Source organism: Budorcas taxicolor, chromosome 8, assembly GCF_023091745.1.
Source record: "Budorcas taxicolor isolate Tak-1 chromosome 8, Takin1.1, whole genome shotgun sequence".
NCBI classification, from domain to species: domain Eukaryota; kingdom Metazoa; phylum Chordata; class Mammalia; order Artiodactyla; family Bovidae; genus Budorcas; species Budorcas taxicolor.
The window spans coordinates 85290401-85316271 of record NC_068917.1 but is presented as its reverse complement, the minus strand read 5'-3'; the positions used below and the strand labels follow the sequence as shown (position 1 = coordinate 85316271).

Here is a 25871-nt window from a genome sequence, read left to right as displayed (position 1 = left end):
ACTTCCTTTGTCATACAGAAGTTTTATATAAAAATGTAGACAACATTTGCCTTAGAGGCTGCATCAGTTTCCTAAGGCTGCTGTAACAAAGTACCATAAACCACGTGGTACAAAACAACAGAAATTTATTCTCTCTTCAGTTCTGGAGGCTCAGCCTGAAATCAAGATATTGGCAGGGCCATACTCTCTCTGAAAGTTCTAAGGGAAGGAAAATCCTTCCTTCCTTTTTCCTAGTTTCTGGTAGTTGCTGGCAATCCTACGCATTCCGTGGTTCACAGCTTCATCACGCCAGTCTTTGCCTCTATCATTACATGGCATCCTCCTTCTGTGTTTGCATCCAAATTTCCCTTTTGTAAGAATATCAGTCATACCAGAATTAGGGCCCACCCTAACAGAGTATATCGGAGAAGGAAATGACAACCCATGCCAGTGTTCTTGCCCAGAGGATCCCAGGGATGGGGGAGCCTGGTGGGCTGCTGTCTATGGGGTCGCACAGAGTCGGACAGGACTGAGGCGACTTAGCAGCAGCAGCAGCAGCAGCAGCTAATAGAGTATGACATCATTTAACTTGACTGCATCAGCAAAGATCTTACTTCCAAATAAGATCCCATTCACAGCTACCAGAGGTTATGGACTTCACCATAGTTTTTATTCGTTTTTTTGTGGCGGGGGGTCGGGGGGTGGTGGTGGTGGGGCACAATTCAACTTCTAACAGAGGCTTTGTTAAAGATTTTTACGTTTATGTTCATGAGACTTATTTGTCTATAATTTTCTGTTCTTTTAATGTCTTTGCCAATTTTGGCTTCAGTATTCTTCTATCTTTCTTAAGTAGGCTGGAATTGTTCCCTTCTCTGTTCTCAAGAAGAATATTACATGTTTGGTATAATTCACCACTGAAAGAAAAGTTTCTACCACTGTGGAAAACTGTTGAATTAAAAATTCATTCATTTTCTCTGGTAATACAGAGCTATAATTTCCCCTCATTTTAAGTTACTGCTCCTAGATATCCAATACTGCTAATAACAATTAGATATCTACCTAATTCTAGTACTTTCATAATTTTTTTTTCCTCTCCATAAAGTTTATCTCTGGGTATTTTAAGGATTTATCTTTTATCCTTGGTATTTTACAACTATAAAAAGACAATCTAAGTGTGGATCTATTCTCATTTATCCTTTTAGCACTTAGTAGGCTCACATAATCTGTGGACTCTTATTTTCTACTACTTAAAAGTTTCATCCTTTATTTGGGGCTTCTTTCTTCTGTTAACTTCTTCAACTATAAGACTGACACTGGAATTCCTAGATCTAACCTTCATTCCTCCTAACTGTTCTTACATGTATTCTCTCCCTGTCTTTTTGCTCTGTAATCTAGAAGAACTGTGTGGCTTGTTCTTTTAGATGAAACTTTGCTCTTTGATATTCGGCCTATTGCTGGAGTTTTTCATTTTCTGGATCTCTAATGGATTTTTTTCTAGTAGTCTTTTCTTATTTCCAGGATCCTACAACCTCACTTACCTCTTGAATATTTATAGTTTTTTAAAAAAATCTACTCTTTTCTATTACTTTTGTTTTCTCTGATGTTATTTTTTCAATGCCTATAATAGTTCCTAGGGGATTCCCAGGTAGAACAGTGATAAAGAACCTGCCTGCCAATGCAGGAGATACCAGAGACATGGGTTTAGTCTCTGGGTTGGGAAGATCCCCCGGAGGAAGAAATGACAGTCCACTCCAGAATTCTTGCCTGAAAAATTCCATGGAGAGAGGAGTCTGGCAGGCTACAATCCAAGGGGTTGAAGAGAGTCAAACACAACTGAGCACACACGCACATATTAGTTCCTGTATCTCTTGTAACAAATTATCATAAACTTGATGGCTTAGAACAATAGAAATTTATTCTCTTACAGGAGGCTATAAGACTGATAGCAGTATCACTGGAGTAAAATCAAGTTTTGCAGAGCCATGTTCTCTTCACAAGCTCTAGAGTAGGATCCATTCCTTGCCTCTTTTCACTTCTGGTGGCTGTCAACATTCCTTAGTTTGTGACTGCTGCTGCTGCTGCTAAGTCACTTCAGCTGTGTCCGACTCTGTGCGACCCCACAGATGGCAGCCCATCAGGCTCCGCCGTCCCTGGGATTCTCCAGGCAAGAACACTGGAGTGGGTTGCCATTTCCTTCTCCAATGCATGAAAGTGAAAAGTGAAAGTGAAGCCGCTCAGTAAGTGTCCGACTCTTCATGACCCCATGGACTGCAGCCTACCAGGCTCCTCCGTCCATGGGATTTTCCAGGCAAGAGTACTGGAGTGGGGTTGCCATTGCCTTCTCCTAGTTTGTGACTGCTGCTACTGCTGCTAAGTCGCTTCAGTTGTGTCCGACTCTGTGCGACCCCATAGACGGCGGTCCACCAGGCTCCCCCAACCCTGGGATTCTCCAGGCAAGAACACTGGACTGGGTTGCCATTTCCTTCTCCAGTGCATGAAAGTGAAAAGTGAAAGGGAAGTCACTCAATCGTGTCTGACTCTTCGAGACCCCATGGACTGCAGCCCACCATGCTCCTCCATCCATGGAATTTTCTAGGCAAGAGTAGTGGAGTGGGGCGCCATCGCCTTCTCCTAGTTTGTGACTACCTAGTTCTAATCTCTGCCTCTGTGGTACACTGCCTTCTCTTCTGTCTGTGTCAGATTTCCCTTTGCTTCTTATTTATAAGTCACGACTTAGGGCCCACCTGAACAATCAAGGCTAATTTTCCTATCTCAAAAAATCCTTAATCACATCTGCAAAGATCCTTCTTTCCATATAAAGTAACATTTACAGGTTCCAGAGATAAGGACCTGGTATCTCTGAGGGACACTTTCATAGTGTTTTTATTTTCCAAAACTGTTCCATACTATTTGGTGGGGGGGGGGGGTGTTTCATCTGACTTCAAATGTCTTACATGCTCATCTAGGCCAACTGCAACAATTATTTAAAGCAGAGAGCAGGTGGAGGGGTTTGTAGGCATTTATTGGTTTGGACTTTCTTCTCTATTTCAGCAAAAATTTGGAGCTTTGCTTCTTTCCTTCCAGTATTTCTATGTTTTGTTCCTAGTTGAGAGCAAACATTTCCACTGGCTGCAGTTTGGTACAATGGGGGAAAGATCATGTTAGATTATTAATAATACCCCAAAGAGGGGGCATTATATTTAACCCAAAGCTCCTTTCTTTTTTTAGTATCTATGACTCTAAGCTTGGAATATTCATAAGTTGCACCTACTTTTTCCAATAATCTTCTCATGACTGATTTCTTCCTTCAATCTGATCTCAGTTGCCCTTTGTCTTTCAGGGTTTCTTATCATTTCTAGCCCACAGAGAGAACTCTTTTGTTTGCCAACATTTTTATAGGTTTTTTTAAAAACATCATTTTAGATTCCCTTCCCACCCCAAGAGATTTGAGAACACTTGTGAGGCTACAGTGTGTTTGTCATTTGTACCCTTGGTTCAAAATCCAATCAATCTTTGAAGTCACATGTATGCCATTTCTCACATAATGGCCATCTTATCTTTATTTGTGCCTACCAAGCTGTATGGCTGAATGTTCCCTAAGGTTTATTTTAATAAGCAATTAGATCATACAAACTTCTGAAAACTTTAATTACTTTCATGTTCTGAAGACTTTTTTATTACATATTATTATGTAACAGGCCAAATAGGCAAAAGGAAATAATAGGATTGAGAAGAGTCTTACTTGTGACAAGTCAAAGATAGTATTTTAAAGAGCTGCTCCAAGGATGCAAAAAATAATATTCTACTTTTTCCCAAGATTACTTAAATATGTCTGAAAAGATAATTTTCAGGCATTGTGCTATACCAAAGAACAAAAAGATTACAAGTTTCTTACAGAGCTAAATGCTTTAAGAAAAATAAAAATTTCTGTGTTCAATTCTACTTTTAGAATTAAGAAAATAGCATAAATTTAAGGTTGGATCATTCTTAGGTTAACTACCACCACATGTGGCAGATGTTGCTCTTAAACAGATTCCAACTAAATATATAGGGAGTAATTCAAATTTAACATTTATAATTAAACTTGAACCTCATTCCAGATCTTCTCAAGTGGGCAGTTATAGACTAAATAAACTTTGTTTAGAGGCATAAATGGAGCAGTGATTGATACCCTAAGGATATCACAGAGTTACTGCAATTTTAGATGAATATTAAAAACACCAGCACAGTAGTTAACTGCACTTGAGTTCCATTCCTATGATTCCATTTATTGGGGCATCCTGGGTCCTGGTTTCATTATATACAACCTGAAACATTTGTATTAGATATCTCTATGGTATTCCTCTCCAGTCTTCTTCATGGCATATACAGAAAATGGTAATATGTGAATGTCTACTCTGAGAGGAGGCTATCTTGCTGTCCAGAGAGCGCAGGCTGTGTGGGTGCACCGGTACCACATCTGTGGCATACACTTAGCTGTGACCTTGCTACTCAAACTGTGGTCTGTAGACTAGCAGTGCTAGCACTTCCGGGAGTTTGTTAAAAATGCAGAATCTTGGGCTCTAGCCAGTACTACTAAATGAGAATCTGTATTTTAAAGATCCCAAGATGATTTTGTGTGTACAGTGAAGTATTGCTGTAAGAAAATTTCAGCTCTAAAATTCAATGAACCTAAGAATTAGTTTTATAGAAGTGTATTCTAGAGTATATTCCATCATCTTATTAAATTCATTATTATAGCTAGAATAAAATAAAAATATATTTGTATAAAAATTTATTATTAATTTCTTAAAACTGAAAAATATTAACTTTTAAATAGAAAAAGGGAAATACATTCACCTGCTTATATACTTGTCGTAAGTACATGATCTCCTCCACAGTTCCCAAGGATATCAGCCTAAGCACTTTGACATCTCTGCACTGCCCGATCCTATATGCTCTGCAGAAAAATTAAAAACAAAAGTCGACCAAGATCAAGTGAAACAACTTCAAGTTCAGGAGGCAGCTTTATGGATATAAAAATGAAACATTACTAAAATTTTAACTGAAAAAAAATCTTATGTTTAGGTACGTGCTGTGCTTTGTGCTTAGTCGCTCAGTCGTGTCCGACTCTTTGCAATCCCATGAACTGTAGCCCGCCAGGCTCCTCTGTCCATGTTTAGATAGGCTGTAGTATTTAATAATAATGTAAAGACAGAAATTCATATAAAAAGGAATAGAAAACATATACATGTCAACTTCATTTCTGTTATAAACATCACTTTCTACTGTGCAAAACTTTCCCTAAATTCAGATTTTTCTTTTATGGCAGTCTTAAGCTTATGAAGGACTCCATTTATATAAAACCTCTCAAAAACACAAACTAATCCATAGTGACAGTAAGCAGATCAGTGGTTGCTTGGGAATAGGGGCCTCAGGAGAGGAAAGAGGGATGGATTACAAAGCGGCACAAAGAAAATTTGAAGGGTGATGGATATGTTTGCAATTTTGATTGTGGTTATGGGTTCATGCTATATTTTTATATCAAGACTTCTCAGCTGTACACTTGAAATATGTGCAGTTTATTGCATGTTAATTATACTTCAATGAAACTGTTAAAAAAAAAAAAACAACCACCCTGAGGGAAAGCAGTTAATCAACTGGCAAGCCTACAGAAATGCAGATTTATACCCTTCATCTACTGAGATTTCCACACAGGCTGTCTGACTGGATCACTCAGTTGATTAGTACCCCAGGTGTTTTGATACGGACTGCAGTGCTAATTAAAACTCTAACCTGACTCACCACACTGGTTAACTGTAGGTACAATCCCTGTAGCTTCTTCCAGGTGGAGGTTTTATTGGATGTTCTGAATGAGATCACCTGCTTCTAAATACCTGTTACAGTCACGGGGGATCATGGGCAAGGCCATATTGCCTCATGGCTGAAAATGTTATAAATTGGGGTAGATTTAATTTTGACCTTATAAAGCCACACTATGTTGTTATACTTGGTGATTCCTCTGCCTCCGTTGCCCATTCCTCCTCCCAGAGAAGGGCTTTTACTAGAGGACATATTGGGGTACTGAAAATCTTGCATTCCCAGAAAAGAATGAGTGCTCTTGTGACACAGCAAAGCCAGATAAGTTACTGCATTGTTACTTGCCTCCTGCAGCCTGGATAGAGAGGGGCTCATAATCCCTTTCTCTTCCACAAGGCATTTGGGTCTAAGGATAAATACAAATGGATCTACGGAAATGTCCTTTGGTGTAAGTCAACTGTTTGCTGAATGATAAGACTGTGTTAGAATATTTACTCTTACAGATAAAGCCTTGTAACATGTTATACTGGACCCATGCGTCATCATTTCTAAGTCTATGAAGTACAAATGTGTAAAAGGTCTTTAATCACATAAAGATGAGTGTCAAGAAACTGTTATACAGTATGGAGGTCAGTATCTTCACTTTTCTTCTTGGTTCCTCCAGTCAGAGTCAACAGAAGGAGAGGGAGAAGAAGAAGAATCCTGTTCATGTAGTTTTATCATCAACTAACTTTCACCGAATGCCAAAGCAGAGTGAACTGCCTTTTGAGGGACCACTGGGATAAATAAGATGGGTCCTGATGGCCTAGATGAAAAAGAACATAATTACAAGTGTTGTTAAGTCAAAAGGAAACGGAAATTTTTCTGTGGTTTTCGTTTGACCATTTTCCTGAGCAGCTGTCATCGGGAAGAGGCTGGTTGAAAGTCTAGGCTCTGCAGGTCAGACTGCATGGGTTCAAATTTATCCTATCTTAAGCTGATACCAACTTAATTTCAATTGCACTAAACCACCTTTACAGCTCTGCTATCACCCTTTATTTTATTGATGTTACAAATTATATCTTTATATGCCATGTATTCATTAGCAGAACAGTTATAATTATTTTAGGCACTTGTCTTTTAAAATTTATAGAAAACAAGAAGAATTATAACTTAAAGTTAATACTGATTTTGATATTTGTCTATGTATCAATGGGAATGGGTGAATTTAATTCAGATGACTATTATATCTCTACTGTGGGCAAGAATCCCTTATCAGAAATGGAGTAGCCCTTGCATTACACAAGAGTCCAAAATGCAGTACACTAGAGTCTGAAACGCAGTACTTGGGTACAATCTCAAAAACAACGGAAAGATCTCAGTTTGTTTCCAAGGCAAATCATTCAACATCACAGTAATCCAAGTCTATGCACCAACCATCAATGCTGAAGAAGCTGAAGTTGAATGGCTCTATTAAGATCTAAAAGACCTTCTAAAACTGTCACCAAAAAGAGATGTCCTTTTCATCATAGCAGACTGGAATGCAAAAATAGGGAGTGAAGAGGTATCTGGAGTAACAGACAAGTTTGGCCTTGGAGTACAGAATGAAGCAGGGCAAAGGCTAATAGAGTTTTGCTAAGAGAACATACTGGTCATACCAAACACCCTCTTTCAACAACACAAGACAAGACTCTTCCCATCACCAGATGCTCAGTACTGAAATCAGACTGACTATATTCTTTGCAGTCGAAGATGGAGAAGCTCTATACAGTCAGAAAAACAAGACTGGGAGCTGACTGTGGGTCAGATCATAAACTCCTTATTGCCAAATTCAGACTTAAATTGAAGAAATTAGCGAAAACCACGAGGCCATTCAGGTAGGACCTAAATCATATCCTATGATTATACACTGGAAGTGACAAACAGATTCAAGGGATTAGATCTGATAGACAGAATGTATGAAGAACTATGGATGGAGATTCCTAATACTGTACAGGAGGCAGTAATCAAAACCATCCCTAAGAAAAAGAAATGTAAAAAGGCAAAATGGTTGTCTGAGGAGGCCTTACAAATAGCTAAGAAAAGAAGTGAAGTGAAACACAAAGGATAAAAGGATAGATAAACCCATCTGAATGCAGAGTTCCTTAGGAGAGCAAGGAGAGAGAAGACAGCCATCTTAAGTGAACAATGGAAAGAAACAGAGGAAAAATTCGAGATACCAAGGGAACATTTCATGCAAAGATGGGTATAATAAAGGACAGAAACGGAATGGACAGAAGACATTAAGAAGAGGAGGCAGGAATACACAGATGAATCATACAAAAAAGATCATAATCATCCAGATAACCATGATAGTGTGACCACTTACCTAGAGGCAGACATCCAGGAATGTGAAATCAAGCGGACCTTAGGAAGCAGTACTACAAACAAAGGTAGTGAGGGTGATGGAATTCCAGCTGAGCTATTTCAGATCCTAAAAGATGAGGCTGTTAAAGTGCTACACTCAATATGCCAGCGAATTTAGAAAACTCAGCAGTGGCCAAAGGACTGGAAAAGGTCAGGTTTCATTCCAAACTCAAAGAAGGGTAATGCCAAAGAATGCTCAAACTACAGCACAATTGTACTCATCTACCATGCTAGTAAAGTGACGGTTGCTTACTTGTGTCCGACTCTTTGCAACCCCACAGACTATACAGTCCCTGTTATTCTCTAGGCCAGAATACTGGAGTGGGTAGGTTTTCCCTTCTCCAGGGGATCTTCCCAACCCAGGGATCGAACCCAGGTATCCCACATTGCAGATGTATTCTTTACGAGCTGAGCCACAAGGGAAGCCCACCATGCTAGTAAAGGAATGCTCAAAATCCTTCAGGCTAGCCTTTAACAGTACACGAACTGAGAACTTCCAGATGTACAAGTTAGATTTAGAAAAGGCAGAAGAACCAGAGACCAAATTGCCAACGTCCGTTAGATCACAGAAAATGCAAGGGAATTCCAAAAAAAATCTGCTTCCTTGACTACATTAAAGGTTTTGACTGGGTGGATCACAACAAGCTATGGGAAATTCTTCAAGAGATGAGAATACCAGACCACCTTTCCTGCCTCCAGAGAAACCTGTATACAGGTCAAGAAGCAACAGTTAAAACTGGACATGGAACAATGAACAGGTTCAAAACTGGGAAAGGAGTATGTCAAGGTTGTATATTGTCACCTTGCTTATTTGATGTCTATGTAGAGTACATCACGTGAAATGCTGGGCTGGAGGAAGCTCAAGCTGGAATCAAGATTGCTGTGGGAAATATCAATGATCTCAGATATGCAGATAATACCACCCCAATGGTAACAAGTGAAGAGGAACTAAAGAACCTCTTGATGAAAGTGAAAGAGGAAAGGGAAAAAGCTGGCTTAAAACTCAACATTAAAAAACTAAGACCATGGCATCCAGTCCCATCACTTCATGACAAACAGATGTGGAAAAAATAGAAACAGTGACAGACTTTATATTCTAGGGCTCCAAAATCACGTAGACAGTGACTGCAGCCATAAAAATTAAAAGATGTTTGCTTTTTGGAAGAAAGCTATGACAAACCTAGACAGCATATTAAAAAGCAGAGACATCACTTTGCCAACAAAGGTCCATAGGGTCAAAGCTATAGTATTTCCAGTAGTTATGTACTGATGTGAGAGTTGGACCGTAAAGATGGCTGAACCAAAGAATTGATGCTTTTGAACTGTGGTGCTGGAGAAGACTCTTGCAAGGAGTTCAAACTAGTCAATCCTAAAGGAAATCAACTCTGAATATTCATTGGAAGGACTGATGCTGAAGCTGAAGCGCCAATATACTGGTCACCTGATGTGAAGAGCTGAGTCACTGGAAAAGACCCTGATGCTGGGAAAGATTGAGGGCAATAGGAAAAGGGAGTGACAGAGGATAAGATGGTTGAATGGTATCATCAACTCAGCGGACACGAGTTTGAGCAAACCCTGGGATATAGTGAAAGATAGGGAAGCCTAGCGTGCTGCAGTCCATGAGGTTGCAAAGAGCTGGACAGGACTGAAGGACTGAACAACAATATGGCTTTGAGTTACCAGAGCCCCTTCATCTGAAATTGAAACTCTTTCCCAAACACTTTACATATCAATAGGACAGAATAAAGAGTCCAGAAATAAACTCATGCACCTGTAGACAACTAATCTATGACAAAGATGGCAAGAATATATAATGGACAAAATAGTCTCTTCAACAAGTGGTTCTTGGAAAACTGGACAGCCACATGTAAAACAATGAGAATGGAATATTTCCTCATCACCAACAAAAATAATCAAAATGGATTAAAGACCTAAATCTAAGTACTGAAATCATAAAACTCCTAGAAGAGAACAGAGAACAATCTATGACATAAACTGTATCAACTGTTTTTAGATCAATTTCCTAAGGCAAGGGAAATAACAGCAAATATAAACAAATGAAACTTAAACTTACAAGGTTTTGCACACCAAAGGAAACCATTGACAAAATGAGACAATGACCTAAGGAATGGAAGAAGATATTTACAAATGATATGACCAACATGGGGTTGCTGTTGCTGCTGCTGCTAAGTCACTTCAGTCGTGTCTGACTCTGTATGACCCCACAGATAGCAGCCCACCAGGCTCCCCTGTCCCTGGGATTCTCAAGGCAAGAATACTAGAGTGGGTTGCCATTTCCTTCTCCAATGCATGAAAGTGAAGAGTGAAAGTGAAGTCGCTCAGTCGTGTCTGACTCTTAGCGACCCCATGGACTGCAGCCCACCAGGCTCCTGCGTCCATGGGATTTTCCAAGCAAGAGTACTGGAGTGGGGTGCCACTGCCTTCTCCAACATGGGGTTAGTATCCAAAAAATATAAATAGCTCATAGAACTCAGTATCAAGAAAACAATGTCAAAAAAACTAAACAACCCAATCAAAAATGGGGCAGACAACCTGAAGAGAAATCTTCCTAAGAATTTAACAGGAACCTGAAAAGATGGTCAATGTCACTAATTATTAGAGAGATGCAAATCAAAGCCACAATGAGCTATCAGCTATCACGTCTTAGGATAACTGTCATCACAAAACCACAAACAACTGTTAGCAAGGATGGAGTAAAAAAGGAATCACCGTACACTACTGGTAGGAATGTAAATCGGTGCAGCTACTATGGCAAACAGTATGGAGATTCCTCCAAAAACTAAAAATAGAACTATGATATGATCCAGCAATCCCACTTTTGTGTATATATCTAAAAAAATGAAAACACTAATTTGAATAGATTCACGCATTCCAATGTCCATAGAAGTACTAACTACAATAGCCAAGATATGGAAGCAATCTAGTGTCCATCAACATACAAATGGATAAAGATGTGGTATACATATAAGAATAGATTATTGTTGTCGTTCAGTCACCCAGTCATATCCAACTCTTTGTGACCCCGTGGACTGCAGCAAAACAGGCCTCCCTGTCCCTCACTATCTCCTGAAGTTTGCCAAGTTCATGTCCATTGCATCAGTGATGCCATCCAGCCATCTCATCCTCTGATGCCCTCTTCTTCTGCCCTCAATCTTTCCCAGCACCAGGGACCTTTCGAATGAGTTGGCTGTTCGCATCAGATGACCAAAAAACTGAAGCTTCAGCTTCAGTATCAGTCCTTCCAACGAATATTCAAAGCTGATTTCCCTTACGATTGACTGGTTTGATCTCCCTCCTCTCCAAGGGACTTTCAGGAGTCTTCTCCACCATAGTTTGAAGGCATCAATTCTTTGGTGCTCTGCCTTCTTTATGGTCCAGCTCTCACAACCATACATGACCACTGGGAAGACCACAGCCCTGACTATACAGGGCAGGCAGAGTAATGTCTCTGCTTTTCAACACACTGTTTAAGTCTGTCATAGCTTTCCTATGGATTATTTCTCAGCCATAAAAAAGAATGGAATTCTGCCAATTACAGCATCATGGATGAACCTAGAGAACATTATGCTTAGTGAATTAAATCAGAGAAAGATAAATACTATATAATATCATTTAGATGTGGAACCTAAGAAATAAAACAAATGAATACATATATAGGAAAACAGAAACACAATTACAGAATAGAAAACAAACAAGTGCTTACCAGTGGGGTCAGGGAAGGGGATAGGGACAAGATAGGGTAATGGGATTAAGAAATACAAACTACTGTATATAAAATAGATTAGCAACAAGAAGATATTGCATAGTGCAGGGAGTTATAGCCATTGTCTTACAATAACTTTCAATGAAGTATAATCTGTAAAAATACTGAATCACTACCTATATACCCAAAACTAATATAATACTATAAATCAGTAATATTTTGTTTACAAAACACTATAATGTTATATGTCAGTTATATTGCAATAATAAAAATAAAAAATACAACTTTAAAATATACTAAAATGAATTAACAGTTGATCATATGATACAGAAGAAAAGATCAGTGAGCTGGCAGACACAGCTGTGGAAATCACTGAAGCTGAACAGAAAAAAGAAAAAGAATAAAAAGTTAAGAAGGACAGTTTGAGACCTCTGGAACTGTATGAAACATACTAGCATTCACACTATAGGGGTCCCAGACAAAGGCACAGAGGCCATATTTGAAGACATAATACTGAAAACTTCCCTAACTTGGAAAAGGAAAGATATTCAGGTCCAGAAAGCACAAAAAGTTCCAAACAGGACCAACCCAAACAGGAGGACACCAAGAAACGTGTAATTAAAACGTGAAAAATTAAAGAGAAAGAGAAAAAGGAAAAGCAACAAGTTATATCCAAAGCAAATCCCTAATGCTATGAGCATTGTGGAGAAACTGTGCAGGCCAGAAGGGAGTGACACAATATACTTGAAGTGATGAAAGGGGAAAACCTACAAGCAAGAATATTCCAATTAGCAAAGCTTCATATAGATCTGGAGAGATCAAAAGTTTCACACATAAGTAAAAGTCAAGAGTTCTGTGCCACTAACTGAATTCCAAGAAATGTTACAGAAACTCTTCTACGTGAAAAAGAAAAGGCCACAACTAGATACATGAAAATTACGGAAGGGAAAAAATCTCACTGGTAAAGGCAAATATACAGTAAAAGTAGTAAATCCACCATGTATAAAGCTGGTAGGAAGATCAAAAGACAAAAGTAGTAACATTATGTATATCCATAAAAGTAGTTAAGGGACACACAAAACAAAAAGATATAAAATAAGATGTAAAAAATAATAAACATTCTGGGGGGGGGGGAGTAAAAATTTAGGGTTGATAAGTGTGTGTGTGAACTTAAAAGATCAGCAACTTAAAATAATCATATACACAGACAGTTGTTGTTGCTTAGTCACTAAGTCATGTCTGACTCTTTGACTGTAGCCTGGAGGCTCCCTTCTCTCCATGGGATTTCCCAGGCAAGAATACTGGAGTGGGATGCCATTTTCTCCTCCAGGGAATCTTCTTGACCCAGGGATCGAACCCATATCTCGTGCCTTGGCAGGCAAATTCTTTACTACTGAGCCATCAGGGAAGCCCTGTAAATAGAGTGCTATATTATATCTTACAGTAGCCCAAACCAAAAATCTAAACAAACAGAAAAAAAGAGAAAGGAATATCAACATAACACTAAATATACCTATCAAATCACAAAGAAGATAACAGAAGAAGAAAGAAATAAAAAAGAACTACGGAAACAACCACAAAACAAGAAAATGTAAAGGAGAACATATCTATCAGGAACTACGTTAAAAGTACATGGACTAAATGCTGCAATCAAAAGACACAGAGTGGCTGAATGGATACAAAAACAAGAGCCATCTATATGCTACCTACAGGAGGCTCACTCTTGAGTTACAGACACGCTGACTGAAACTGAGGAGACGGGAAAAGATACTCCTTCCAAATGCAAAGGAAAAGAAAACTGGGGTAGCAACACACACCAGAGAAAACAGACTTTAAAGCAAAGAATGCAGAAGTGACAAAGCCAAGGGATCAATTTAAAAAGGAGGTATAACAATTGTAAATGCATATGCATCTGGCAAAGGAGCACCTACATACATAAAGCAAATATTAACAGACATAAAAGGAGACTGATAGTAGCACCATTAATAGTAGGGAGCTTTAAGACCCCACTGACATTACTGGGGTTAGTGAACATCCAGAGAGAAAATGAATTAGGAAACACTGGTCTTAAACAACATATTATACCAGATGGACTAAATAGATAAAGATAGAATATTTCATCCAAAAGCAGAAGAATGACCTTTTTTTCAAGTTCACCTGGAATACTGTCCAGGACAGACCATATGTTAGGCAACAAAACAAGTAAATTTAAGATTGGAATGATATCAAGCCTCTTTTTCTGATCATAACTATAGAGACGAGAAATTAACCAGTTGAAACAAATCTGCAAAAACACAAATATGTGAGTTTAAACAATACATTCTTAAAAAACAATGAATCACTGAAGAACTCAATGGACAAATAAAAATATACCTGCAGACAATGAAAATGGAAACACAATGATCCAAAATGTATGGGACTCAGTAAGAGCAGTTTCATGGCTTATACCATTACAAGCCTCTGTCAAGAAACAAGAGAAATGGGGAAAAAACCCAAATGAACAAACTAAACTTAACTTACACCTCAAGGAACTAGAAAAAGAACAAAACTGAAAGTTAGTGAAGGAAAGAAATAAACATCAGAGCAGAAATAAATGACATAGAGACTAAAAAATCTGAACAGATCAATGAAACTACGAGCTGGTTCTTCAAAAGGTAACAAGAATTAATTTAGCCAGATTCTTCAAGAAAAAAAGACAGAAAACTAAAATCAATAAAATCAGAAATGAAAATGGAGAAGTCACAACTGACATCACAGAAATACAAAGGATTGTAAAAGATTACTAAAAACAATTATACACCAATAAAGTGAATAACTAAGAAATGAACAAATTACTAGAAATGAATCTCAAGATTGAACCATGAACAAATAGAAATTTTTAAGACTAATTAATAGTAACAATATTGAATTGGTAATCAAAAAACTACCAACAACAAAGTCTAGGACCAGACAGCTTCACAGATGAATTCAACATTCAGAGAAGAGTTAACACTATCTTTCTCAAACTAATCTCATTTTGAACTCATTCTATGAGGTCAGCATTGCCCTGATACCAAAACCAGACAGATATCATAAAAATCACAGGTAATATCACTGATGAACACAGAAGCAAAAATCTTCAACAAACTGAAATTCAAAAACACATTAAAAGGATCATACGTCATGATCAAGTGAGATTTTATCCCAGGGATGCAAGGGATTCAGTATCTGCAAATCAATTGATGTGATATACCATGTTAACATATAGAAGAATAAAAGTTATATTATCTTAAATGTGGAAAAAGCTTTCAACAAAATTTAATATCCATTTATGATTAAAAAAACCCAAGAAACTGAAAATAGAGGGAACATGCCCCAATATAAAAAAGGCCATATATGATAAGCCCACAGCTAACAACATACTCATACCCAAGTTAGAGGGGAAGAAGTAAAACTCAGTGTTTCTACATGATGACACTATATACAGAAAATCCTAAAGATGCAAGAAAAAAAAAATATTAGAGCTCATCAGTGAATCTGGTAAAGCTGCAGAATACAAAAGTAATATACAGAAGTCTGTTGCATTCTATATATTAACAATGCTCTATTAGAGAAATAATAAAACCCCATTTACAATTGTATCAAAAAGGGTAAAATATCTAGAAATAAATTTAACTAAGGAGGTAAAAGAACTGTATTCAGAAAACTTTCAGACAATGATGAAATGGACTGTTTAAGAAAGCTGGGTTTCCATGCTTTATGATCTGGTGCAAACAACCACTGTAAGAATATTTTGTCAGTCTGATTTCCCACTTATTTATAAAATTTATGAAATGATTCTTTCAGTTTTGATCAAGAAGCACATGTTATAGGTTAATCCCTCTTTATGTACAAAGTATGGGACAGGAATCTGTTTTAGAGTCAGCACATTAATCTCCTGGAATGATGTACTCTGGTCTACTCTCATATCCTGAAGTTGCTGATCCCATGCTTGAAAATTCTCTATGCTCTCCTATTGACTTTGGATTGTGGCTTTTCTCTGCTGGTCCCTTCATCATAAAAATTCTTTCATGAGTTTCTTAAAACTTCTGGTCTACCAGTAGTGGCCTTTTCGACTTTCCTGCAGGAGTAGGGATTTATTCTCTCTTCTAAATTAATCTTGTTCCAATAATGAGATCTTGAGATGGAGGGGAAATAAATGACTAACAGCCTGCCATTTGGATTTAAAAGTTCAGTTATCGTAAACAAAAGTTAAAAAAAAATTTTACAATGGTTTCCTTATCTTCTAATCACAGTCACATTACAGGCAACCTAAAAGATTCAGGAGCATTTTTAGATTAAAGCTTTTACAGGTCACATCAAAGTTTGTCACTATTGTACCTGTCAATTGCTTGAAGATCATTGGCTGGATTCCATGTAGGGTCAAATAATACAACCACATTGGCACCAACAAAATTAAGGCCTAGTCCACCAGCCCTGGAGTAAATTTAGAAAAAAAGCACATTAAAACAGTAAAAACAAATTTTGCTCTGTAACTCAATGATGCCAGGTTTCTATAACAAAATAAATATAATATTACATTAACATTATAAAAGTAAGGTAATTAAAACACAAATATGCCACAAGGAAAATTGCTATGGAACATTTTTTTTTTTTTTGGTACCACTCTAGAATATTCCTGAAGAACTATGGACAGAGGATCATAACACTGTACAGGAGGCAGTGATCAAAACCATCCCAAAGAAAAAGTAATGCAAGAAGGCAAAATGGTTGTCTGAGGAGGCTTTACAAATAGATAAGAAAAGAAGAGAAGGGAAAAGCAAAGGAAAAAGGGAAAGATATACTCAAGTGAATGCAGAGTTCCAGAGAAGGGCACAGAGAGATAAGAAGGCCTTCTCAAATGGACAATGCAAACAAACAGAAGAAAACAACAAAATGAGAAAGAGTGGAGATCTCTTCAAGAAAACGAGATAACAAGGGAACATTTCATGCAAGAATGGACAGGATAAAGGACAGAAATAGTAAGGACCTGACAGAAGCAGAAGAGATTAAGAAGAGGTGGCAAGAACATAGAGAACTACACAAAAAAGATCTTAATGACCCAGAAAACCACAAAGGTATGGTCACTCACCTAGAGCCAGACATACTGGAGTATGAAGTCAAGTGGGCCTTATGAAGCATTACTAAGAGCAAAGCTAGTGGACATAATGGAATTATAGCTGAGCGATTTCAAATCCTAAAAGATGATGGTGTTAAAATGCTACACTCAGGATGTCAGCAAATTTGGAATACTCAACAGTGCCCACAGGACTAGAAAAGGTCAGGTTTCATTTCAATCTCAAAGAAGGGCAATGCCAAAGAATGTTCAAACTGCCATAAAACTGTGCTCAGTTCACATGCTAGCAAGCTTATACTCAAAATCCTACAAGCTAGGCTTCAGCAGTATATGAACTGAGAACTTCCAGATGTACAAGCTGGGTTTAGAAAAGGCAGAGGAACCAGAGATCAAATTGCTAACATTTGTTGGATCATAGAGAAAGTAAGGAAAATCCAGAAAAACATCAATTTGTGCTTCAATGACTATGCTAAAGCCTTTGACTGTGTGGATCACAGCAAACAATGGAAATTCTTAGAGATGGGAATACCAGACCACCTTACCTGTCTCCTGAGAAACCTATATGTAGGTCAAGAAGCAACTGTTAGAACCAGCCATGGAACAACGGACTGGTTCAAAACTGGGAAAGGAGTATGACAAAGCTCTGTATTGTCACCCTGCTATGCAGATTACCTGATGTGAAATGCTGGGCTGGATGAAGCTCAAGCTGGAATCAAGATTGCCAGGAGAAATATCAACAACCTCACATATGCAGATGATACCACTCTAATGGCATAAAGTGAAGAGGAACTAAAGACAGCCTCTTTTTGAGGGTGAAAGAAGAGAGTGAAAAAACTGGCTTAAAACTCATCATTCAAATACTAAGATCACAGCATACAGTCTCATGAATTCACAGCAAACAGAAGGGTAAAAAGTGGAAGCAGTGACAAATTTTCTTTTCTTGGGCTCCAAAATTACCACGGACAGTGACTGCAACCATGAAATTAGAAGACGCTTGCTCCTTGGAAGGAAGCTATAACAGACCCAGACAGTATGTTAAAAAGCAATGAAATCACTTTGCCAGCAAAGGTCCTTATAGTCAAAGCTATAGTTTTTCCGATAGTCATGTATGGATATGAGAGCTGGAGCATAAAGAAGGCTGAGCACCAAATAATTGATGCTTTTGAATTGTGGCACTGGAGAAGACTCTTGAGAGTCCTTGGAACTACAAGGAGATCTGACCAGTCAATCCTAAAGGAAATCAACCCTGAATATTCACTGGAAGGACTGATTCTGAAGTAGATGCTCCAATACTTTGGCCAACTGATGCACAGAGATAACTCACTGGAGAAGATCCTGATTCTGGGAAAGACTGAAGGCAAAAGAAGGGGGAAGCAGAGGATGAGATGTTTAGGGACCATCACTGACTCAATGCACACGCATCTCGGCAAACTCTGGGAGACAGTGAAGGACAGGAGAGCCTGGCGTGTTGCAGTCCATGGGGTTGCAAAGAGCTGGACATGACTTAGTGACTGAACAACAGGAGTAACAGAATATTTCTAAGAAATTTGAGCATTAGAGCTCATTTAAGTAGGCTGTGCTACATTTTTTGGAGTTTACATTTTTTGTTTCTACATTTTTTGGATACTCAAATATTATTATCTATGATTTTCCTAACATAACTTTTAAAAACTGCTAATTTACTCTAGCTAAATAAATATACACACTTAAAAAATGTACTTGTCTTTATTTCTCTAAGTGCAGTTGAAAACCTTGGACATTATATATAAAATGAAACACAAGATTATGAAAGCTGGAGGGAATACAGAATGGTTACAGACCACAAGAGGAACAACATGGCAGTGAGTTTTCTGGCTGTATTTCTGCCTAATATATCCCAGATTGGAATACCAGAGTGGGTTTCCATGCCCTTCTCCAGGGAAATCTTCTCGACCCAGGGATCGAACCCAGGTCTCTTGCATTGCAGGCAGATTCTTTACTGTCTGAGTCACCTGGGAAGTTCCTTGGGAGAAGCCAGTGAACTGGAAGTGCCAAGAGCAGTCAACAGACCAAAAAAAAAAAAAAAGAAAAGAAAAGAAACCTAAGAAAAGCCTCTTCCTTTAGGCAAAGAAGCAGGGAAGGCATAGAGTTTTAAGACAGGAAACTGAAGACAATAACCAGCCTATTATTGCAAACACCATAGAAAAAAAAAAATCTGTGGCCCTAACCCTAACTTCGTCATCCAAGGCTGAGTGGGGAGACTAAATTACCACCTTTGCCTGACAGTAAAGAGGTGCCTCTCATTCTCATTCAGGTGGTATCAGGGAAGACTGATAAAGGAGCTCGAACTTTTGACTTCTGTCAAGCTATAACCAAGGTCCCCTCTGTGGTATGAGGAAAGCCATGCAGAAGTAGCAATAAAGTGCCTCAATCTCAGGATAACAACATAGGCCAAGCAAGAGACATGGATTTCTAATCTAATGTGGCTGGCATGGTGTCTGGCTAAAACAGAAGTTTTAAATAAGATACACAGTCTCATAACATAATACTCAAAGCATCGAGTATACAATAAAAAATTACTACTCTCACCAAGATCTAAGAAACCCTCAATTTTTATGAGAAAAGGCAATTAATATTTGACAACACTGCAAAGAATCAGATGTTCGAATCATCTGACAAGGATTTAAATGCAGCCACAATAAAAATGCTTCAAAAATGCTTGAAATATGCTTGAAACAAATTAAAAATATTAAGTCTCAGCAAAGAAAGAGAGGATACCAAAAAAAACACTTTAGAACTGAAAAATAACTGAATAACAAAACTTGCTGGTTGGATTTGATACTACAGTGGAGATGACAGACAACAGAATCAATAAACATAGGAGCAGGTCAATATTATTTGCCCAGTCTACACAACAGAAAGGAAACGTCCAGGAAAAAAGACTTCTTAGAGGCCTGAGGGACAGTAATAAAAGAGCTAATACTTGTATCATAGTAGTCCCAAGAGAAAAGAGAGAGTAACACTGAATGAAAAGGTACTGGAAGAAATACAGCTGAAAACTTCCCAAATTTGGGGAAGATAAACCTATAGAATGCAAAAATTGCATGAACTCCAAAATGATAAACCCACAGAAAACTGTATTTAGATATAGTGTAATTAAACTTCCACAGACAGAAGACAAACTCTTGTAAGCAATCAGAGAGAAACTGTATCAACATTCTACTTTTAAGGGAACATAAATTCAAATAACAGTAGATTTCTCATTAGAAACCAAGGTGGCCAGGAGGAAGCAGTGCATTATTCAAGTGCTAAAAGCACTATCACCACAAAATTTTATATCCAGTGAAAACACCCTTCAAGACTGAAAGGGAAATCATGACACTGTCAGACTAAGGACAGTTAATAGACTGTCACCAACAGACTTAGAAGCAAGATAAAACTACTCAAAGAGCCAACCAATATCCAGTTCTATCAGATTTATCTCAAAAAAGTTTTTTTTTTTTTCTTTTTCATGAGTCCCTTCTTCATTTCTATTTTCCCTTCCCCCTATTTCAAACCTTGACATCATACCTGTATGTATTACTTCACTGGCCTCCAGTCTTCCCTTACCTTTGACCTCAGATCCATTCCCATATTACATAAAATAATTTTAAGCACAGAATATAGAAAACTAGGGGCTTTCCAGGTGGCCCAGTGGTAAAGAATCTGCCTGACAATGCAGGAGACACTGGAAATGCAGGTTTGATCCCTGAGTCAAGAAGATTCCCTGGAGGAAGAAATGACAACCCACTCTAGTATTCTTGCCTGGAAAAATCCCATGGATAGAGGAGCCTAGTGGGCTACAGTCCAGGGGGGTAACAAAGAGTCGGACATGACTAAGCTACTGAGCACACTTGCAGAGAAAACTAAGTATGCCATTCCTCTATTTAAAACTTCTCAATTCTTTGGAGAGTCAAAGTTTTGTCTTCATTTAATTTGACCTCTCTTTAAAATATACAGTGAAAAGATGCCACAAAAGATATATGCGTATTTTGACAGTTTTAAAAATAAGAAATTATTTAATGGATCTGACAAATTCATTTTTCTACCAGCCAAAACATATCAGAAGACAAAGAATTCATTCTGGAATGAATTTATTTATAAAGATTTTTTTTCTAAATATATCTAGCAAAACTTAATAATAAAATGTTTGTCTACTGATTTAAAGATTTCAGCTGCCTACAGCTTTTTAGATTTTACCTAATAACAACTGTTATCCTCTCATATTTTGAATTTTGGTGTCTAAATACCCTACATTTAGCAATTATTTATAATGATCATAAAATTCTGTATTTTTAAAAAGTAAAACTTAAAATTCAAGAATAAAATCAGTTTTCTTTATATTCTACACTTTGCTAATCTCAACCTTCAAAGCCTTACACTGAGGCTTTCTCTTGCTGTTTTTCCCTTTTCAGAATCTTTATACTAGATACTATTCATCTGGGGAGAGAAAATCTTAATGGTCTTCTCTTACACAGTTTCTATCAAAATAGAAAGAAATGAATATTTATACAGCATCTACTATATACCAGGAATGGTGCTAGAAATTTTCATATATCCTATACTTTCATCCTCAACACAGTTCTATGAGCTATTATTCTCATTTTACAGATGAGAAAATTGAGAATCAGAAATATTAATTTACTTGCTTAAAAGTCATTGAAGTGGCTAGCGTCTGGATTCAAACCCAGGTATTCTGACTTAAGGTTCAGTATTCAATAGAAATTGAATTAGCTCCTTTGGAAAATAACTTATTAGAGGCAACAGCAAAAAGTTATCACAGAGACTTAAACTCAAAGAAAGGAATGAGGTGGGATAAACAGTAAGGTTTGGAAAAAATTCTAAAAATAAGTAAATTAGGGGAGTAGGTGATTTAGATGCCAAACAAGCAGAAGAAAAGTTAGAAGTTTACTGTCTACTATTGTGATGGGGAACTTTTTGAAAAATCAAGGTTCATAAGATTACATAATTAGACTATTATGTGAAAAATCAACTAGTTATGATTAAAATAAAATTGGAGAGTAAGAAATATTTTCTAACATTTAACACCAAAAGTAGTCTAGTCAACTGTTCAGTAAGTTGTGACATGAATTTACCTCAGATGTCCTAAATAAGCCACAGGAAGGTCACCACTAGTTGACGTAACAATCTTCAAAGATACTTTGAAGACTGTCCAAGTTAATTCAGAGGCAATATTTCTTTTAGAGAAAAAAAGAATCTCTAAACTCTGTCTCTAGAGACGAGATGATTCTCTATTTGATGATAATACAATTCAGAACTGCAAACATTTTCAAACCTGTCACTCCTCTCATATGGCTAAGCGCAAAAGCTTACTCCTGAAGCAATAAAATACAAAAAGAATATAGTTCTTTTCAACCTGAGAAATGGTATTAAGACAAACCCATAATCAACATGCAATCAACATTCATTCCTTAGGTCTTTCATGTTCTATTTTGTATCAAAAATATATAAAAATTATATTTAACCATATCTTAATGTTACACAAAAATGCCATCAATGAATTAAATTTTATTGTTATGTATTAACTATTATATAAATCCTGCATGCCATATGAAGATCGAAGATACTGCATGCCACAACAAAGACCTGGCATAGCCAAATAAATATCTGTTTTAAAAGGTCAAATAAACTATTCACTTACCGAGAAGCCTAAATATATTTAACCAATACCATGCTCAGAGATAGGAAGGTTCAAAAGCATTAAAATGTCATTTTTCTACACAAAGTCGTTTATAAATTCAGTGATTCCAATAAAAATTCCAACCCAAGGAAAAATGCCAGAAAACTCTCCTTTGATGAACTGAATGAGATGATTATGGAAAGCTAAGCTTTAAGGTATTCACATTCCCGAATAAAGATTCACAGAATGAGAGTTTAAAGCAAAAAAATAAATACATAAGTTAAAAGACAAAAATTAGTTATTTAAAATAAAATAATAAAATTGGAAAATGCCATTTTTTTCAGCAATAGATCCAAGAAAGATAAAAACACAAAGTAAGAGATCAAGGTTCACAGGTTTAAAGAATCATTCTAGGGGAATTCCCTGGTGGTCCAGTGGTTAGGACTCCGAGCTTTCACTGCTAAGGGCCTGTGTTTATCCCTGTTTGGGGAACTAAGATTCTGCAAGCTACGCAGTGCAACTCTGTCCTCCCTGCAAAAGGAATCATTGTAGGAACACTAAAATCAGATAACCTAGTGACCAGGAGAGACACTAGAGAAAACTGAAGAGAAGCCACTGTCAAAGAAATAATCAAAGAGAACCTTCCAGAGTTCAGAAATACAAGCCTTCAGATCACACCCAGCAAAATAAACGAACAAAAACTCACATCAAGACTCGAATATCAGACTTCCATGGTGGTACAGTGGGTAAGAATCTGCCTGTCAATGCAGGGTACATGGGTTCAATCTCTCGTCCGGGAAGCTTTCACATGCTGCAGAGCTACTACGCCCATGCATCACAACTGCGGAGCCACACTTGACAACTCTGAAACCTGTGCATCCTAGAGTCTGCACACTGTAACTATGGAAGCCCATGTGCCTAGAGTTTGTGCTCTGCAACAAAAGAAGCCACTGTAATGAGAAGCCCATGTACCACAATGAAGAGTAGCTCCTCATGCTGCAACTAGAGCAGGTCCATGCAGCAACCAAAAGACTCAGCACAACCAAAAATAATCAATTAATTTTTAATTAATTTATAAAAGAGTCAAATATCACTGTGAAATTTCAGACTAAAACAGGTTGATTGGCATTAGACAAAATTTCAGAAATACTAAATACCAGAAAACAATGTTGAAGAACCAAAGAGCCTCTTGACGAAAGTGAAAGAGGAGAGTGAAAAAGTTGGCTTAGAGCTCAACATTCAGAAAACTAAGATCATGGCATCCGGTCCCATCACTTCATGGCAAGTAGATGGGGAAACAGTAGCTGACTTTATTTTGGGGGGCTCCAAAATCACTGTAGATGGTGACTGCAGCCATGAAATTATAAGATGCTTACCCTTTGGAAGGAAAGTTATGATCAACATAGATAGCATATTCAAAAGAAGAGACATTACTTTGCCAACAAAGGTCCATCTAGTCAAGGCTATGGTTTTTCCAGTAGTCATGTATGGATGTGAGAGTTGGACTGTGAAGAAAGCTGAGCATAGAAGAATTGATGCTTTTGAGCTGTGGTGTTGGAGAAGATGCTTGAAAGTCCCTTGGACTGCAAGGAGATCCAACCAGTCCATTCTAAAGGAGATCAGTCCTGAATATTCATTGGAAGGACTGATGTTGAAGCTGAAACTCCAATATTTTGACCACCTGATGCGAAGAGCTGACTCATTTAAAAAGACCCTGACGCTGGGAAAGATTGAAGGCAGGAGAAGGAGGGGACAACAGAGGATGAGATGGTTGGATGGCATCACCGATTCAATGGACATGAGTTTGAGTGAACTCCGGAAGTTGGTGATGGACAGGGAGGCCTGGCGTGCTGTGGTTCAGTTCAGTTCAGTTCAGTTCAGTCACTCAGTCGTGTCCGACTCTTTGCGACCCCGTGAACTGCAGCACGCCAGGCCTCCCTGTCCATCATGAACTCCCAGAGTTCACTCAAACTCACATCCATCGAGTCAGTGATGCCATCCAGCCATCTCATCCTGTTGTCCCCTTCTCCTCCTGCTCCCAATCCCTGCCAGCATCAGAGTCTTTTCCAATGAGTTAACTCTTCGCATGAGGTGGCCAAAGTATTGGAGCTTCAGCTTTAGCATCATTCCTTCCAAAGAACACCCAGGACTGATCTCCTTGCAGTCCAAGGGACTCTCAAGAGTCTTCTCCAACACCACAGTTCAAAAGCATCAATTCTTCGGCGCTCAGCTTTCTTTACAGTCCAACTCTCATATCCATCCATGACTACTGGAAAAACCATAGCCTTGACTAGATGAACCTTTGTTGGCAAAGTAATGTCTCTGCTTTTGAATATGCTATCTAGGTTGGTCATAACTTTCCTTCCAAGGAGTAAGCATCTTTTAATTTCATGGCTGCAATCACCATCTCCTGCGATTTTGACAGATTGGTTCCAAATAGGAAAAGGAGTACATCAATGCTGTATATTGTCACCCTGCTTATTTAACTTCTATGCAGAGTACATCATGAGAAACGCTGGGCTGGAAGAAGCACATGCTGGAATCAAGATTACCGGGAGAAATATCAGTAACTTCAGATATGCAGATGACACCACCCTTATGGCAGAAAGTGAAGAGGAACTAAAGAGCCTCTTGATGAAAGTGAAAGAAGAGAGTGAAAAAGTTGGCTTAAAGCTCAACATTCAGAAAACGAAGATCATGGCATCTGGTCCCATCACTTCATGGGAAACAGACCGGGAAACAGTGGAAGCAGTGTCAGACTTTATTTTGGGGGGCTCTAAAATCACTGTAGATGGTGATTGTAGCCATGGGGTCGCAAAGAGTTGGACAAGACTGAGCAACTGAACTGAACTGAATACCTACAAAGATCTGAAAAGAAATTCTCTACAGTTGGCCAAAGCAATTACATGAGAGATCACATAAAAGACATTTTTGATATTAAGAAATACATGAAATTTATTTTCTATATATTCTGGCATACAAAGTTATTCGTTAAAATAGCTGAGAGATAATATAGACAGATGACAAAAGTAGAAGAAACGGTGGATGTGTGCCAATGTTAACAGCACACATTACAAGTACTTAGAAGATACTGTAGAAAGTTGCTGGACTAAAAGTCAAAAATTAAAGTATATTATTTAAGGCTAAAAATTAATTAATAGACAAAAAATAAAAAGAATAAAGACTACATGGAAAACGGGGCTGCTGCTAAGTTGCTTCAGTCGTGTCTG

General features: G+C 37.9%; 1 protein-coding gene across 1 annotated transcript in view; it reads right to left on the bottom strand.

The window, feature by feature from the left end:
• Nucleotides 1-25871, bottom strand: part of ERCC6L2 (ERCC excision repair 6 like 2) — a 149600-nt gene that overhangs the window by 53247 nt on the left and 70482 nt on the right. The window contains exons 12-13 of the mRNA XM_052645131.1: nucleotides 16247-16342; nucleotides 4819-4918 (exon numbers count right to left, since the gene is read on the bottom strand). Coding sequence (XP_052501091.1) covers nucleotides 4819-4918; nucleotides 16247-16342 — 196 coding nt within the window. The remainder of the gene's footprint in view (nucleotides 1-4818; nucleotides 4919-16246; nucleotides 16343-25871) is intronic.